The sequence below is a fragment of the Eutrigla gurnardus genome (assembly GCF_963514095.1).
Source record: "Eutrigla gurnardus genome assembly, chromosome: 7".
Taxonomy (NCBI): Eukaryota; Metazoa; Chordata; class Actinopteri; order Perciformes; family Triglidae; genus Eutrigla; species Eutrigla gurnardus.
Window position 1 is genome coordinate 16,611,801 of NC_139921.1, and position 17,051 is coordinate 16,628,851.

Consider the following 17,051-nt stretch of genomic DNA (forward strand, 5'->3'; position numbering starts at 1 on the left):
ACGAGTACAAACTCAAATAAAGCATATAAAGGACAACGATAAATATGGCTGTGGTCATAATACGATCCTCACTGTGTTCTGCACAACACTGTGTTCTACTCATAAAGGTCCCAGAGAGACTTCTCACAAGTGCTTTACATAAATCCTCCTTTAAATGATTTGATCTGGGGCACAGGCAGGCACATCTGGGTGACACTGATGGGTTTCTGAGGGACATCAAGACACTTTGTCCGCTCACCACATTCCCCTGGGTATTCGGTGGCCTTTTTTTTTCTCCTGACAGATTAGGACACGCACAGTTTAACCCCTCTCTGCTCCATTTGAACACTCCCAACACCTCAGTCGCTACCGTTTGATCTACAGGCGAGCAGATGTGGTGTCAAGGTGTGGAAACACAATCTGAAGATTCATTCGTTCACTCCCTCGCTGCTGTTTTTTCCCCCCAGGACCCTGCTGGCATTGGGCTGTCGTGTAGTTCAGGTCAATCCAAATGCTGAGAGCTCCCTCAAAAAGATAAAGCTCCCTAAGAAGTAAGTGTGCATGCTTACATTAACTGTATAAAGTCCATCCTTGGACCACACTGTTTGTTAGGGAAGTTGCCATCTGATTTTCCCAATAATTAAGGCGATTTATATTTGAACCATCAATTGACGCATTAAAATGTAAATCATAGGCCTTATGTCCAGCAATATGGGGGAAAAAATGATATTCTATATGTGCTGCCAGAAAGATCAGCCTATACATGTGGGTAAACTAATGCTGGTGGATTACATCCATAACTTTTTTAATTATTTGCTTTTTCTGCAGCTACATGATGTCCAATGGTTACAAGCCATCTCCTCTGGACCTGTCTGACATCAAACTGACTCCAGGACAGGAGCTGCTGGTGGACAAACTGGCAGAGAATGCACACAATGTGTGGGCCAAGGACCGCATCAAACAGGGATGGACCTACGGCATTCAGCAGGTAGGCTAAAGAATACCTACCTAAAGAATAAGAGGCAGCTTTGTCTTCTTTCTTCTGTGTCCTGCTTTGCTACTGTGTTTTATTCCATGCGCTCGGTTTCTCCTTCATAGTTCATTAACTCCCCATACAGCCTCAACCTCACCAGAGCACATGTCAGACGGTTTGTTTAGTCTGACATTTCTAAGCTATACGTCATTATTCAACACGGCAAGATGTTCTGCAGTAAAGGGCAACACGACACAGAACACATTGTACAGAACACACTGAGCACAATCAGGTGCTAAAACTGAATACTGCATACGACTGCTAGCTTTTGCTAATCAGATTTTTGGTGTATTTTGGTACCATTGCCATGCAATTGGATATAACACACTCTCCTAAAATCATTGTGTTTCCACTGCTATTTTCTCCCTTGATGCGATGCAGAATGTGGCATCCCTGTGGAAACTATATATATTTCAATGCAATATGAAAGTAGTCGCATTTCCATGGTCTTACTGTGGGGTGTTCAGGTTGTTTCAGTAAAAGAAATGTGTTGTCTGTGCTGCTGTCTGTGTAGTCTGTTTGCATTTTACTCAACAGCATTAACTTACAACAATTTGTTGAGGAAGAATTTGGAGCATCTTGCAAAAATATCATTACCAAGTGTAGCCCTATTTTGCTAATAGTGTGGAACAAGAGGCTTTCTGGGTGAACGCTCGTCGCTGAACCTGAGTGAGAGTCTGGATAGATGAGGAGTGAAGCGTTGTGAAATCACTTTATGATTCAGAGTAAGCAGGACATTTAGAAGATCCTTGATGTTAGCGTAAGCTGGCCATTTTTTTCCATTTGTCTCTGCTCTGCAATTTGAAGCAGTTCATGTTATATCTATGTGTCAGTTTGCCCAATTACACACTTCGGAAAGAAGATGTTTGGTCATATTTGCTGTGCAGTTTGTAGATCAAGGGTCGTGATTACATGAGACCAAGGTTTTCAATTCAGCCTTTCAGTGATGTCGGGGAAAGCTGTGGTGCCAGATGAAACAAACAGCCTGACATCTGCACAACAGGCGCAAGATTTCCAATTAAGCTCCACAAATCTGCTTAAGTCGTAATTTACACGATGCTTCTCTGGTTGCGCCTCGACCCCCAGACGGAGAACTGTTCTAGGAAATGACACAGCGAAGGTGAGGGAAGTGATGGGCAGCAGTTGAGCAATGGCAATAAATGGACAATTAACTTCCTAATTACAGGGATTGACAGCAGAGTTGTAACAAACATAACAGTTGTCTGTTTGAGCTGGCCGACGGTACAATAGGTCCGCTAACCAGGGATTGCTGGGAGTGATTTTCCTGCTTCTCTGACTGCCTCTCTTCTCCACAGGATCTGAAGAGTAAGCGCAACCCTCGCCTGGTTCCCTATGTTCTGCTGGACGAGCGCACCAAGAAGTCCAACAGGGACAGCCTGCGGGAGGCTATCCGCACTCTGATTGGCTATGGATACAACATCGAGCCCTCGGACCAGGAAGGCGGTGAGTCTGACTCATGGAGGTATACCTATCTAGATGCACAGATGTTTAAATGATACAGTATATGATAAAAAATGGTGGTTATGAAGAAGGGGGGCGAATAATGGATTCTGCCTCCCGCTCCCTTTCAGTTGACAGTGAAAGAGAATAGGGGTGGGAAATGATTGCCTTTAACCCCTCTCAATAATAGACTCTTACAGTTAGCAATTCTATTATTAATTTCCTTATTTGTTGGAGAGGATGCCGCTGGTTTTGAAGCTGACATTGTGGCCGTCCCTTCCTCTGTGTAGGACAAACGGTTGAGCGGCTTAGCATCGACAAGATCCGCTTCTTCAGAGTGGAGAGGACGCACGCGGTGACGACCGGGAAGTGGTACTTTGAATTTGAGGCCGTGACGGGAGGAGACATGAGAGTGGGCTGGGCCAGACCTGGATGCAAGCCGGATGTGGAGCTCGGCACAGATGAGCTCGCGTTCGTCTTCGATGGATACAGGGTTAGATGTCAATCAGACCTAAATCAATCGTTACGCCACAGAAAAATAATGTTGTTCAATCAGTGTTTTAATTTGCGTTTGTACGTGTACTGTATATAGGGTCACTGTTTGAACATGGGCAGCCGTTTGTTCGGGCGGTGCTGGCACGCCGGGGACGTGGTGGGCTGTATGATCAACATGGAGGACAAGTCCATGATCTTCACCCTTAATGGAGAGATCCTCATCACCACCAAGGGCTCCGAACTCTGCTTCACCGACTTTGAAACCGAGGACGGTGAGAAAGTTTGCGTGGTTACAGTGTGTGGTAACAGAGCCGGTTATAGATGCTGAAGGTCACGGAGCGTCAGGCTGATCGGCGGATGAGCTGTTGGTCAATCATCTTTTAATAAAGCCCTCGCATGCAGAGCAAGGAGCACTGACCTACAATCACAATGCTAACTGAAAAATAAGTGGCTCCCTGGAACAAAAGCACCCTTATTTAATGTGCCACTTGTAAAATGCCTTTTTGCAAAAGCCGGATTGATTTTCCCTCCCCTCCTGCTGTGTGTTCTTAGGATGCTATTTGTTCTCTCATCCTCCCTCTCCCTCCTTTACCTCCCCGGGCTATCCTTCAGGATTTATTCCAGTGTGTAGCCTCGGCCTGTCTCAGGTGGGCCGCATGAATCTGGGCAAAGACGCCAGCACCTTCAAGTACTACACCATGTGCGGCCTTCAGGAGGGATTCGAACCCTTTGCTGTCAACATGAACCGAGAGGTCACCATGTGGTTCAGCAAGCGTCTGCCTACTTTTGTCAATGTGCCAAAGGACCACAACCACATCGCAGTACGTTGAATATCAGTTGGTAAATGTCAGTAAAGTTGGTCATTGGTCGAATGCAAAGACTTTGTTCCTGTTTGCAGGTGACCAGGATCGACGGCACCATCGACAGCCCCCCGTGTCTTAAAGTTACCCACAAGACATTTGGCACCCAGAGCAGCAATGCCGACACGGTGTTTTGTCGTCTCAGCATGCCTGTAGAGTTCCACTCCATCTTCAAATTCAGTCCTGTTGTAGACATGAATGGAATCCATGAGGAAGACACCCTTAAAGTCAAGCACAGGTAGTCTGAGCCACTTCTAGTGTTCACTATTTGAATGAATGCAGTTAAATGTTTACTAAATACCCATCAACTGGTTTGTACTGGATAATTACCTGTTGAATGTGGTTTCCAATAGATATCCATTGAGATCTGTGAGACACAGCGATGAAAGTAGGAGAGTGGACTACAGCAGCATCACTACGGTATTGAATAACCTTTTTGTTTTTTTTAAGCACCGTCGCAACACCTACAGCATCGGCTAACCCTGCATGTGTCATTACAGTACTACCACTCAGTAAGGGTCTTCGCCGGTCAGGACCCTGCCGGCGTGTGGGTTGGATGGGTTACCCCCGACTACCATTACTATAGCAACAATTTCAACCTCAGTAAAAACCGATCGGTCACCGTAACCCTAGGTGACGAGCGAGGACGGGTCCATGAGAGGTGAGACCGTTTTTGTGGGAGACAGTTCTTAATGTACCGCGTGTCACATAAGAGGAATGACTGATATTTACCCCCTCGTAGTGTTAGGAGGAGTAACTGCTACATCGTGTGGGGTGGTGACGTCACCAATGCCGCTCACGCCTCCAGCCGCAGCAACGTGGACCTGGAGATTGGCTGCCTCATAGACCTGGCCACCGGCCTGGTGACCTTCACTGTCAATGGCAAGGAGATAGCCACGTCCTACCAGGTACTCCATACACATGTTGTACAAACACTGTGTTTATACTAAATACAGGATGTGAATCGTCTGAATGTTGAACTTCACTTTGTTGAAGATCTCCATTTACTTTGTAAGGATTTGCAGAACATGTAAGGTTACCATAGTTCCTACATGAAACGGACACAAAAAGATCTGTGGATTATGCAGATCATAATCAGGTCACGGTTTCAGGAAAGAGACATTGCTGTTGAGTTTGTCACTAAAACATTTTTTGCATTATATTCAATAATTCTGAAACTAAGTGACTCATCAAAACAACCTAGATTGATAAATAGTATTAAAGGTAAGAGGAAAATGTGTATTTTTGCTCTCTTTGTGATTTTGACTGTTCACTCATTCATTTGTACCTTTTTGCCATTTATTATTATTATTATCATTATTATATCCATCCACCTGTAATTCACAATTACTATTGTCTATCCATCTGCAGTTTATCCTATTGACCTTGAGATTTGTTCTTTCGTCTTCACATATTTTCCGAACACAGCGGTGCCGTCCGTATTGTTCAATTGCAGACTTTGAATTTGCCTTGATGGGCTGAGAACTAAATCTTAAAGCACTGTTCAAAGGGTATAATCTTCTTATGTTCTCCCTCACTGAAACTCTGTGAGGCTTCAATTGGCGCTGAGTCATCCTGCCAGACAACACTCTTGAAAGATCGTGCATACACAGACTAAGTAGCGGAGTTTCATGATGCATCATTAAGCTGCTTTCCACAAGTCACGATCTCTCATGTGTTTGGTCCTGTTGTAAATGTGCTGCCCCTTTTCTCTGCTCCAGGTGGAACCAAACACCAAGCTTTTCCCTGCCGTCTTTGTGCAACCGACCAGTCCGAACCTCTTCCAATTCGAGCTGGCTAAAATAAAGGTAGAGTCCCCGAGTTGTTCATTTACAACTACTTTGTTGTATGTATGATGTCTGCAATACCACAGCGATGCACAAAAAAACACAAATCCTACAAACGCACCCGATATTGGTCACGGAAATGCATTTTTTTTCTTCCCTGCACGCAGTGTGCTCCTTTTCATTTTAACCTTTCCCACAGTACCGTATTCTACCTCACCCTGCCTTCAGAGATGCAACCCACACACAGCATTATGCAGCTACAAACCCTCCAGCTATGTCCACTAGGTTAATATTTTAATTTGCTGATATCTGCACCAAAGATATTGAGAGCTTCACCAGATAGATGGTTACCTATTTGGATGAGAAATGAGAGAAGATTCTTTTGTCGCTGCTTGTTTGGAATTAAAAAATAGGAATATTCCATTAATCGCTCCGCGTTTGTTTTCCCTCTCCAGAATGCCATGCCTCTGTCATCCGCCATCTTTAAGAGTGAACATAAGAACCCGGTGTCCCAGTGTCCGCCCCGCCTATATGTACAGACCATCAACGCCGTGCTGTGGAGCCGCATGCCCAACACCTTCCTCAAGGTGGAAACAGCCAGAGTCAATGAGAGACACGGCTGGGTGGTCCAGTGTGTGGAGCCCCTGCAGATGTTGGCCGTACATATACCTGAAGAGAACAGGTGCAGTATATGGCGAAGTGCTTAAATGATGCATCTGTTCACTGAGTTTTAGTTGATTTCAAAGGCGATTGCATCTAAGAAATGTGCTAAATGCTTTTCTTAACTCATAAAACATTTGCAAAGCCAATTTTTAGTATTAGTATTATAATAAAAGACAGCTCTGTTATGCTTCTGGAGGTTAAAAACGCCACAGGAAACCTTCTTTATTATTATCCTGTAGACACATGTATTTTCTAATGCTGTCTGACTTCTTTTCAAAGGTGCGTCGACATCATGGAGCTGTCTGAGCAGGAGGACATGAGGAAGTTCCACTACCACACCCTGAAGCTTTACTGTGCCCTCTGCGCTCTGGGCAACACCCGTGTGGCCCACGCTCTCTGCAGCCACCTGGACCAATCACAGCTCTTGTACACCATCGACAACCAGTACCTGTCGGGCATGTTACGCGAGGGCTTCTACAACGTCCTGATCAGCATCCACCTGGAGACAGCCAAAGAGGCCCGACTCATGATGAAAGACGAGTTCATCATCCCCGTCACAGCTGAGACGCGCTCCATCCGCCTCTTCTCGGACGCTTCCAAAAAGCACCTCCCGCCAGGGGTGGGGCTTAGTACGTCGCTCAAACCCCGCCTGAACTTCGCTCCGCCCTGTTTCATCAGCACCAAACGGGAGCAGCATCTCTATAGTCCCCAGATCCCCCTGGACTCACTGAAGGAGAAATCGATTTCAATGTTGACAGAGGCCGTTCAGGGTGGCGGCCACCACATCCGCGACCCCGTAGGAGGCGGCGTGGAGTACCAGTTTGTGCCAATCTTGAAACTCATCAGCACCTTGTTGACTATGGGTGTATTAGGGAGCGAGGACGTTCATAAGATCTTACTGCTCATTGACCCAAATGTGTTCCGAGAGACACGTGAGGAGGGGGCCACAGGGGCCACGGACAAGGAAGGAGTTACAGGGACGGAGGAGAAGGCAGTGGAAGCTGGGGAAGAGGAGGCGGCCAAAGAGGCCAAACAACCAATGAAAGGACTGCTGGAGAAGAGGCTGCCCGAGCCCGTCAAACGACAGGTGATAATGAGAACATGTGAACACATCTGGCGTCATCATCACATATTTGTTCAATCTAAAACCACTGAAGGAAAATCACCAAAAGATGTAAAAATCAATGAGCATCTTCATGTACAAGCGCCCAGTTCTCTCCTAAAGACTAACGCAAATGTGCTCTCAATCACATGCTCCATAACTGCACCTCTGTAATAGAGCCATTCAGAAGTCAGTCGGATATGAAATGAGTCTGTCTCGTATTGAACAAATGATCTCTTAAACGTCTCTTTAATAAGCGGGATGCTTCGGAGCCATAAGGCTGTTTGTAGGTATTCCTAACAGACTCGCTCATAACAGCTGCATCCAGTTGCGCAACAGTGATGCAACGGCATTTGCTGTCTGTCTCCTCCCCTTGTCTGTTCCCCAGATGTGCGAGCTGCTTCACTATTTCTGCGACTGCGAGCTGAAGCACCGCATCGAAGCCATCGTGTCCTTCTCCGACAGCTTCGTCTCCAAGCTGCAGTACAACCAGAAGTTCCGCTACAACGAGCTGATGCTGGCCCTCAACATGTCCGCTGCCGTTACGGCAAAGAAGACCAAAGAGTTTCGATCGCCCCCTCAAGAACAGGTGAGATGAGGCCAGAGAGGTCAAAGTGGTGGCGGACTCAGGGTGCAGGTTTCAGGTCACCAACCAGCTGTCGGTTCTCTAATAAAACTTGTTCACAGGTTCACAGAATCGAAAGGAATGGATGCCTCATGGTTACATGCTGAGATTTCTTAACCGATTTTTACTGTACATCAAAAAACAAGCGACAGTTACATTTTTATGTAACATATTACAAGATATAGAAATAATATTATGTAGGATAGATAGATAGATAGATAGATAGATAGATAGATAGATAGATAGATAGATAGATAGATAGATAGATAGATAGATAGATAGATAGATACAGTAGATAGATAAACTACACAACATGACAGACCAACACCACATAATATTAATAATAATGATAATAATACTAGTACTATGTAATGAGACTATATAACTATATACGATATGTTCGAACATCTTAACATGGAAAAAACTAAGCAATAAACCATGAAATCTCTTGACTCTTGACTCAAGCAATGCCCATCAATGGGTCATTTTGAGTGTGTTTTTCCCCTTGAATACTAACTTTACTTTTTAAACAGAGTGAATTAAATATATAAATGTCATTAGCATCCACTTACATGGGTGATTCCATCTCTCCTGTCTGATTAGACGGCTGCTCAGCTTAAGGGTGGGCAGCTCAGACGCTAAGCACCAATATGAATGATAAAAAGAAAAGTGTTATCTGACCCACCTTTGCAGGTGCAACATGGTTAACTAGAGAGTGAGTAAGATGTCTATCAAACACAGTCTGTCCTGCACACTCCGTCTTTAGGATGAAGTCTTCGGTAAGACCGCTATAGACTGCTTCTCCACACTAGGCGTAATGTACAGGAACAACTCCTTGTTCCACTACTGCTGTGATTTCTTTACGCAGTTTCACATCTATTCACACCTCCGTTTATGTGATTCTGGCGACTCTCACGTGTCTGCCATGTGAGCTTATTGATGCTTTTGTGACCTAAAGGTCCAAGTCAGCCACAGAGGGTTAATGCCAGGAACTGTGCGTCAGTTAGAGCTGATGAATCTCACAGTATAGCACTACATGAATCTATAGTCACTGACCGAAAGCCTGCCGGCTCACTACTTCAAATGATGCATGAAACTGGATAATTCAGAGGGAGCTGTTATATAACTTACTTGCAAATTTCCACATACATGGCTCATTTCTCTCGTTACTCTCAGATGCCCTTTTTTAGTTTTTAGTATCGCCAAATTCACCAAACCTCATTTTTGTTCCGGAGAGAATGAGAACACGTCCTTGCTCAAAAATGTTGCAAGTGGTGTCTTTGTGTGCGTTGAACAAAACCAAGGCAAATTCATCCTTCTTCCCTATGGTGTCGTTGTACAGTATCCCTTTGGGGTCACAGATGGAGATGGAGTTCAGCACTTCACAGCTACTTTAATGACTTGTCATGGTGTCCTTCGGCCTGTGAGTGCAGAGGGAGAATCCGCCACTTAGTCTGCTTTATTCTTCTTCTGTGACTCCAACGATGATATCATATCATGTTCAAATCAAAGTAGCAGCGCTTGTAAATGTCTGCCTTTTTAATGTTTTTACTTCAGATCAACATGCTGCTGACCTTCAGTATGGGCGAGGACTGTCCGTGTCCAACAGACATCCAGGAGGAACTGTATGATTTTCACAACCAGCTGCAGCTCCACTGTGGTGAGATGCAGAGTTTGCACAAGGCTTTATGAGCTGCTTTATTAGTTATCTTTATCATGAAACATGCATTATTGTATTTGACTTCATAAGATGATATTCATTTGCTTCGATTGATTGTGGAATCTGTTACAGAGCTTTTACAAAGGCAGTGTGGATGGGGAATTTACAAAACGATCAAATATAGGAAACATACCGTTGTGCCTTTTCCATCTATTGCTTTAACTGCCATTGTGTCAACATCAGCTGAATTGTTTTAGCCTTGCTCTCAGAAATGCTTTCCTCTCTCTCTCTCTCCCTCTCTCTCTCTCTCTCTCTCTCTCTATCTCTCTCTCTCTCTCTCTCTGCGTCTCTCTCTCTCTGTCTCCCGGCACAGGAGTTATAGTTCAGTGCCTCTCACATTGCTCTGACACCCTGATGTTGTCATAAATAATTGAATTGCCCAAACCTCTGTGCAACAACTGATCTAATGGCAGTTTCAGCCTTGCCAAATAGGGCTGACCTGCCGTGGCACCCTTCGCATAGACAGCAATGAAAAATGAGTGGAAATTGACAAGAAATAGGGGAACCTGTGCACCCAATACTACGCATCATACACATGACATGTCTGCAGACCCCTCAGGAAGAGTAGAGATATTGCTGTAATGGACTATATATATATAATACTATATATATGTGTTGTGTTTGTGTTGTGCAGGAATCCCTATGGAGGAAGACGAATATGAGCAGGATACATCTATCACAGGTCGCCTGCTGAATCTGGTGAACAAGATCAAAGGCCAATCTCACAAAGCAGAGGAGCCCACAGAGAAAGAGCAAGCCGCACCATGTGAGGAAGTCACTGTTTCTATTACTTCATGTTATTAGCAATGCTGCAGGGACCATGCTGTACTCTGGTACTTGCTGTACCAGTGTACAGCATGCTGGTCTGGGCGATAAAAACCGTCTCGATTGCCTTTCTGGCAGGCATCGGCTCACGTTTAATTTGTGATCTATGATATGAAATTCATATTCCACAAACTGCAATCATAGCCTTGTAACCATGGCAACATACTCAATAAGAAGCAGCTCAGTAAACCTTTGGAAAAGTATTTCCTCACTAGATTTAATTTCCAAGTCCAAATATTCCAAACTTGCCAATTAAAAAAAAGTGTCTTTTAAATGGAAGTTGCTCTCTTTCCTACTGCTTTTGCAACAACCTGGAAAAGCACAGTCTCTCTCACGTCTCCCTTGACTCTCCACTACATTCTGCTTGTTTATGTTCTCTTTCACGTTTTTTTGTACGAGCTCTCGGTCTATGTTTTTCGCTTAGAGGGAGGTGAGAATTTAAAGCAGAAGCTCTTGTATCGCAGCTCTAGCACCCTCATTCCTGCCTCTATTTGTCTGGCGGTGCCATGTGGGCTCAGTCACCGGGTGGCAGTCATTTTCATTTCAATTTCTTTTCAATTTCATTATGGTAATATGAGGCCGGGTGGAGGAGAGGCTCCAGAGTGAAGAGCGTCTTCTGTCAGCTGTTCGGGGAGACGAGAGAGCAGTGATGAGAGGGAAAAAAATGTTGGTGATAAAACCAGATCCTTCACCTGATTAAACACACATACGTGCAAATACACAATCGTGAACACACACACTTGAACAAAAAAAAAAACCCTTTCAATCACAGGACTCAATAACCTGGGTGCCACAGCAGAATAAATGCAGGACAAGTAATGTAATTTCCAGTCTAAAGTACCGCTCCGTGGAAGGGGCCACCAATCAAGTGTCTGATTGCAAATTATTATTTAACTGGTAGAAAATACATTTTACTTGGTTATGTTGGCCTTCTATGTACACAGCAGTGTGTTATTTGAAACCACTTCTCATTTGCAGAGTTTTATTTATCGCTGTGTGTCTCCATTTATGGTAGCAATGCTTCTCTAATACAGCATATGACCTTTCTTGAGAAATACCCTTCTCGGCAGTATAACAAGACAATTGTCTGCTTTTAACTGCCTAGAAGGGGACTAACTAATGTGAAACAGAGTATTTCATTACTTGTCAAAACCCCTCGAGAATCTGGCTCGCACCATCCCGTCTATTCTTGAAAGTGATGCAACGAGAAGTGGCCGAGTTGCAGATGGATAAATGTGGGATGAAACATGCGACGCTGAAAGGCAATCTTTCCATCGGGATTCGGTGTGACCCTGACGTGGAGCATATCAGACAACTATGCCAATCTCCAATGAGCACGGCTGGATGGAAATAGAGGAGTGTGTATTTCTCCTTAAAAGAGTGCTTTGGATGGTGGTGGTCTCTGCAGGCGGTTGTGTGCGGGCTGATTGATTAGATGGCTGGTTTGTGTTGGCAGCTGCGGTTCAGGAGCATCACATCTACTTCTGTAACAGCTGGAGGCGTCAAACAAGCGAGGCAAGGGAGTGGAATAATTTACAATCTATGCGGGCAAATTCTTATGCACTAAAAGTAGTATATATTGAATGTTGGTAGTAAATGTTAAAGCTTCATTTGGAAGCCATATTTCTTCTTTCAATGGGTTTTGCATAGCAGATTAAGTAGTAATGTCTTTTTGATTCTACAAGAGATTTCCAAAAACAAGCCTGGGTCGAATAGTCTTTATTTTTAAGGAAGATTCCTAACTGACCTAGAAGTATTAAGTGGCAGCCATGATCAGAGCTGGAAATAATTCTCTAAATGTGTAGGAAAGGTGCTTCAACACATCCTTTCTTAGCTCCTTTAACCAGGGTCCACTGGAGAATCAGTTATGAAAGGATACAATATAAAACAATCCCACAATTCCCTGCAGCAGCAACATTTAAAGCGATCCACGTCAATAAAGAAATTGACATAGCACTGTGTTGTGCAGTCGGATTCCCTTAGCATCCCGGTTGAATTTTCCTCAGCCCATATGAATTCTCTTTCACATCCTTCCTTGACATCTTGACGTTTCCCATCAAGGTCAAGGAAAGTGGAGAAGACACAAGACATCATTCTTTTGACTATTTGAGCCTTAAAGTCTACAGCCTGCTCTGTGTGACTGTAATAAATGCTAATGTCAGCATGGTAACATGCTCAGATTGACATACTGACATGCTGATTCTCAGAAGGTAATGTCCACCATGTTCACCATCTAAGTGTAATTAACCTCTTGAACCCTAGGCTTCTGGCTCAGGTCCCTGCTCGAGAATGACATGCCCAAAACTAATAGAATGTATCTGTATAAGTGCATGGTCTATTTGAATGATCTTACTATCATCATAAAGGTAAAACCTGTGAGATTTCAGCAGAGGTTTAAGCCCCAGTATGTCTATTAGTGGGCATATGTAAATGAAGATGAAACACATTTTTTTAGGCAGAAATTAAATCTTTAATTTATGCAGTAACAGAGTGAATATCTCTTTGGAATGATGCAGTTATCGCACATATGACAAAATCTAACAATTATCTCTGTATGGATGCTAATAATGCCCAGTCAAGGTGTCAAGTGTTAAGGCAGAATCAGCAAAATTGGCATTTTGGTTACATTTGTGTACCATCTGTACCATTTGAAATATTCTCAGGTAACTGCAAAGTGTATATATCACTATAGGTAAATTGGTATGTTGAGTTGATGGCTTTTGAGTGTGTTGGGTGGTGGTGTTACTGTCTGGGCATCCTGCTAGCACTCCAGTAGACGCTTGTGTTGCTCCTACTGACCTGAGTGCTACCTGTCTATATCCATTCTCAATGAGACAGTAGTCTCCAGGTGTGCCTGCCAGTGAAAGAGGCAAAGGAAGGAGCTGTTGTAGAGATGACGAGCCGAGAAGCCCACCTATCATGTATAGCATGTGAGAAATGCACACGACAGTTGTTACATTTTGATAATTAAACGTTATATAAGATGAGGGTTTGCCAAGAGGCAGCACGATGGCCAGAGCTAAGATGACATGATATATTCTGTACTCTTACTCCAGCTATAACTCTGCACACTGAGACCCCGAAGACACCAACGGCGCCAACGTCTGTCATTATTTCATAGGAATGAAGTAAGAGGCGTCGCAAAGTCGTTTTCCCCCTTCTGACGAACGGTTTGTCCACCAGAAGCATTTAACTCTCAGACATGATGACTTGCCTCCAAGAAATGTGTGTGTGAGAGCATAAGGATTGAACTCCCACACCATTAAAAACCGCCGGCTTCCAGTTCCATCAATGCAACAGTAGACCGGCCCCGATGTGTTTGTCGGGGCGCAGTGAAGGGAAAAATGCTGGAGGGGGTTGCAGTCGCTTTGCTCTCGACGGAACGAGCGTGCCTGTTTGATGGTGTGACAGAACGAGAGTTAGGTGTTTGTGAAGCATCTTGGCTGAGAGGAAGAAATGTTGCTTCTCATTTCGGAGCGTGCTGGTGCTTCTGCCCTTTCTCTGACACCCACGCAACTCTCTGCGGCGGGATCGGTTACCGCTGACTGTGACATTCTGCTGCTACACACCCATCACATAAAACATGCACACGCAAACACACACACACACACACTTGCAGTGATTGACAGCCTTGTGTGAAATAGTCTTTTGAAAAGCAAACGGATCCAATCAACCGGACAGACACAGGGGTCTTAAAAACACAATCACCTAATTGCAATACTTTTAAGGAAATCAATTTTGTATAAATGGCTCCATCTTTTACGAAGGTTTAATTGATGTCTGTCTCTCCTTTGTATATGATTCTCCAAGACCAGGCTCTCAAATATATACGCGCACCCTCAGCCTCTATTGATCCTGTTTTAATGAAGATTTAAAAGTAGTGGGTTACCTTTAAGGCTGTCCAACCAAATGTCTCAGTTCAACCGCAGAAGTGGAATACTGTACTGGACAGAACTATTAATACCGTGTCCACATCCCCTCTCTTATTTGTTATATAACAGGGCTTCCTCACCACTGATAATGTGGCTTTCCATGAATGAGCCTGCAAACTGGGTTTTCTTTCCAATAGAACAGAAGACAATAACTCTCACATTGTTGGAACCCAGCTGATTAGCTCTCCTTTAGAAGCTGGGGCTTGTAGAGGTGGCCCAGTCCTATTTGCTCGACTGAAGCCACGCCAAAGACTTTGAAGGAGCTGTCTGTCTTCTTTTTGTTTTGTGTTCAAGATCTTATTTGCATCACAGAGCCGGTTTGAGAGTGCACCCTTTGAATTTAGTGCTTTAGTGCACGGTTTAAATACAAAAGGGAGAATCCAGTGAAGTGGTGGACCTTTTAACGTCTAATAGCGCTTTGTGTTGAGGAGGGGTGTAATGTGAAAGGATTGTGTTTCGGTAAACTAATATTATTGTTCTTTACAGCTTTTTACGCTTTCCAAGACAAATGTTGCTGCTTTAACTATGTCAAATTATGTAATTTTCATTTTCTGAGAGGAGCGTGACACGAGAAGTGAGTGGTTTCGTTTTATAGGCGTCATCACTCCATAAAATAAATCACTTTTAGCTTTGCTGCTATTACATAATATAATGTTACAGGACCATTCCACTGGCTTTTCATGCCCATAAGTGCAAGATTCAGCATTTTTGGATCAATAAAGAGCCATCTCATTGTTTTTTACCATACTTTTCTTAGATTCTGTGCACCTTCTTCTGTAAATATGAAGTGTGTTCTTTGCAAATGCACTAGTTTTTATGAAACAAGTTCCTTTAAAAAAGGGAAACTATCAGTCATCTTTACCCAACTTTCTTACCAGCCAATCTGAAGGAGCTGATCTCTCAGACGATGGTCAGCTGGGCCCAGGAGTGTCACATCCTGGACTCAGAGCTGGTCCGCAAGATGTTCAGCCTGCTGAGGAGGCAGTACGACAGCATCGGGGAGCTGCTCCGGGCCATGAGGAAGACTTACACAATAAGTGCCGCCTCGATCCAGGACACTATCAACCTGCTGGCTGCCCTCGGTCAGATCAGGTCTTTGCTGTCGGTTCGTATGGGGAAAGAGGAGGAGAAGCTCATGATCGATGGACTTGGGTAGGACTTATTGCTCAACCTTTGACCAATTTAAATGCACTGTGTTTTTAGTGACAGTTAAGTATCAATGATGTTTTTTTTTTCCCTCTTCAGTGACATCATGAACAACAAAGTCTTCTACCAGCACCCCAACCTAATGAGAATACTGGGCATGCATGAAACCGTGATGGAGGTCATGGTCAATGTGCTCGGAGGACACAAGTCCCAGGTTGAACAACTTCTACCTTTATTCATCTCTTTGCTTCCACAGGCTTTTTAAGAGGCGCTCACGGTGTTCTGTGCTCCGCCTCGCCAAAACTGATGTTGTTCTCTGGGAAAGTTTGCGTTTTAGTCAAGTTTTGTGTGTGTGTGTGTGTGTGTGTGTGTGTGTGTGTGTGTGTGTGTGTGTGTGTGTGTGTGTGTGTGTGTGTGTGTGTGTGTGTGTGTGTGTGTGTGTGTGTGTGTGTGTGTGTGTGTGTATAATCATTTGTGAGGGCACTCTAATGAAGACGTGGTCCCAGTAGGTGGGCTTTTCTTCTCAGGCTGATGGCATCAGAGTCTGGGACGGAGGGCAGAAAGGGCAGAGCGAGGCTGGCAGAGTGCGACGGCGTCAGGCTGTTTAGATGCAAATTAGGAACAAAGAAGTGCGGGAGACTTTATAGTAATAAGCCTTGAGAAAGTCATTACAACAAACAGAAACTCTCCAAAACCACTTGATATCAAATTACAGGGACGATTTGTTGGCAAATGTCTAGACGTGAAGATAGTTGCTATATTTGTGTTCTTACTGTATGTACATGAAACTATTGCCTGAGAAATATTGTATCGGTAGGGAAGATGTTTGACCCTAATGTATGTGCCATTCCATAGGAAATCGCCTTCCCCAAGATGGTGGCCAGCTGCTGTCGCTTCCTGTGCTACTTCTGCCGGATCAGCCGTCAGAACCAGAAAGCCATGTTCGACCACCTCAGCTACCTGCTGGAGAATAGCAGCGTGGGCCTGGGTGGGTACATCTCTCTCCGTCTCATTAATATGGATGATACATAGTCGTCAGCCTTTTGCCATCATAGGATTCCTCCTGTGCCTGTGAGCTCACATATATTAGCCTCGCACCTTGGAAGACGTGTGTGTAATTGTAAGTCGGGGGTGCTGAGAATCTATCAGCGGAGAGAGCGATTCATCTCCCATTCTGTTAGAAGACGACAGTGCCACACTAAGACAGAACCTCGCTGGGGGAGGGTGTCGACCCGATGCACACACATTTGCACCCAGTCATGCTCATTAAACAGGTGACAACAAGTTATAAATAGAATAGAATAGAAAATAGAATTCCTAAAAAAAAGAAAGATGTGGAAGCACGCCTCCTGGTGTATTACAGATGAGATGGTCGTATGCAACTGGTTCCCACAAACCCTCTGGTAACCAGTGTGATGTGTCT

General features: G+C 44.3%; 1 protein-coding gene across 1 annotated transcript in view; it reads left to right on the forward strand.

Annotated features, from left to right (window-relative positions):
- Window positions 1-17,051, forward strand: part of LOC311016543 (ryanodine receptor 3) — a 99,042-nt gene that overhangs the window by 48,631 nt on the left and 33,360 nt on the right. The window contains exons 25-43 of the mRNA XM_084014291.1: window positions 447-530; window positions 808-967; window positions 2,329-2,476; window positions 2,764-2,966; window positions 3,066-3,240; window positions 3,581-3,789; window positions 3,867-4,066; window positions 4,182-4,248; window positions 4,329-4,489; window positions 4,571-4,736; window positions 5,550-5,636; window positions 6,071-6,297; window positions 6,558-7,365; window positions 7,769-7,969; window positions 9,563-9,665; window positions 10,360-10,491; window positions 15,361-15,634; window positions 15,728-15,842; window positions 16,484-16,616. Coding sequence (XP_083870417.1) covers window positions 447-530; window positions 808-967; window positions 2,329-2,476; window positions 2,764-2,966; window positions 3,066-3,240; window positions 3,581-3,789; window positions 3,867-4,066; window positions 4,182-4,248; window positions 4,329-4,489; window positions 4,571-4,736; window positions 5,550-5,636; window positions 6,071-6,297; window positions 6,558-7,365; window positions 7,769-7,969; window positions 9,563-9,665; window positions 10,360-10,491; window positions 15,361-15,634; window positions 15,728-15,842; window positions 16,484-16,616 — 3,653 coding nt within the window. The remainder of the gene's footprint in view (window positions 1-446; window positions 531-807; window positions 968-2,328; window positions 2,477-2,763; window positions 2,967-3,065; window positions 3,241-3,580; window positions 3,790-3,866; window positions 4,067-4,181; window positions 4,249-4,328; window positions 4,490-4,570; window positions 4,737-5,549; window positions 5,637-6,070; window positions 6,298-6,557; window positions 7,366-7,768; window positions 7,970-9,562; window positions 9,666-10,359; window positions 10,492-15,360; window positions 15,635-15,727; window positions 15,843-16,483; window positions 16,617-17,051) is intronic.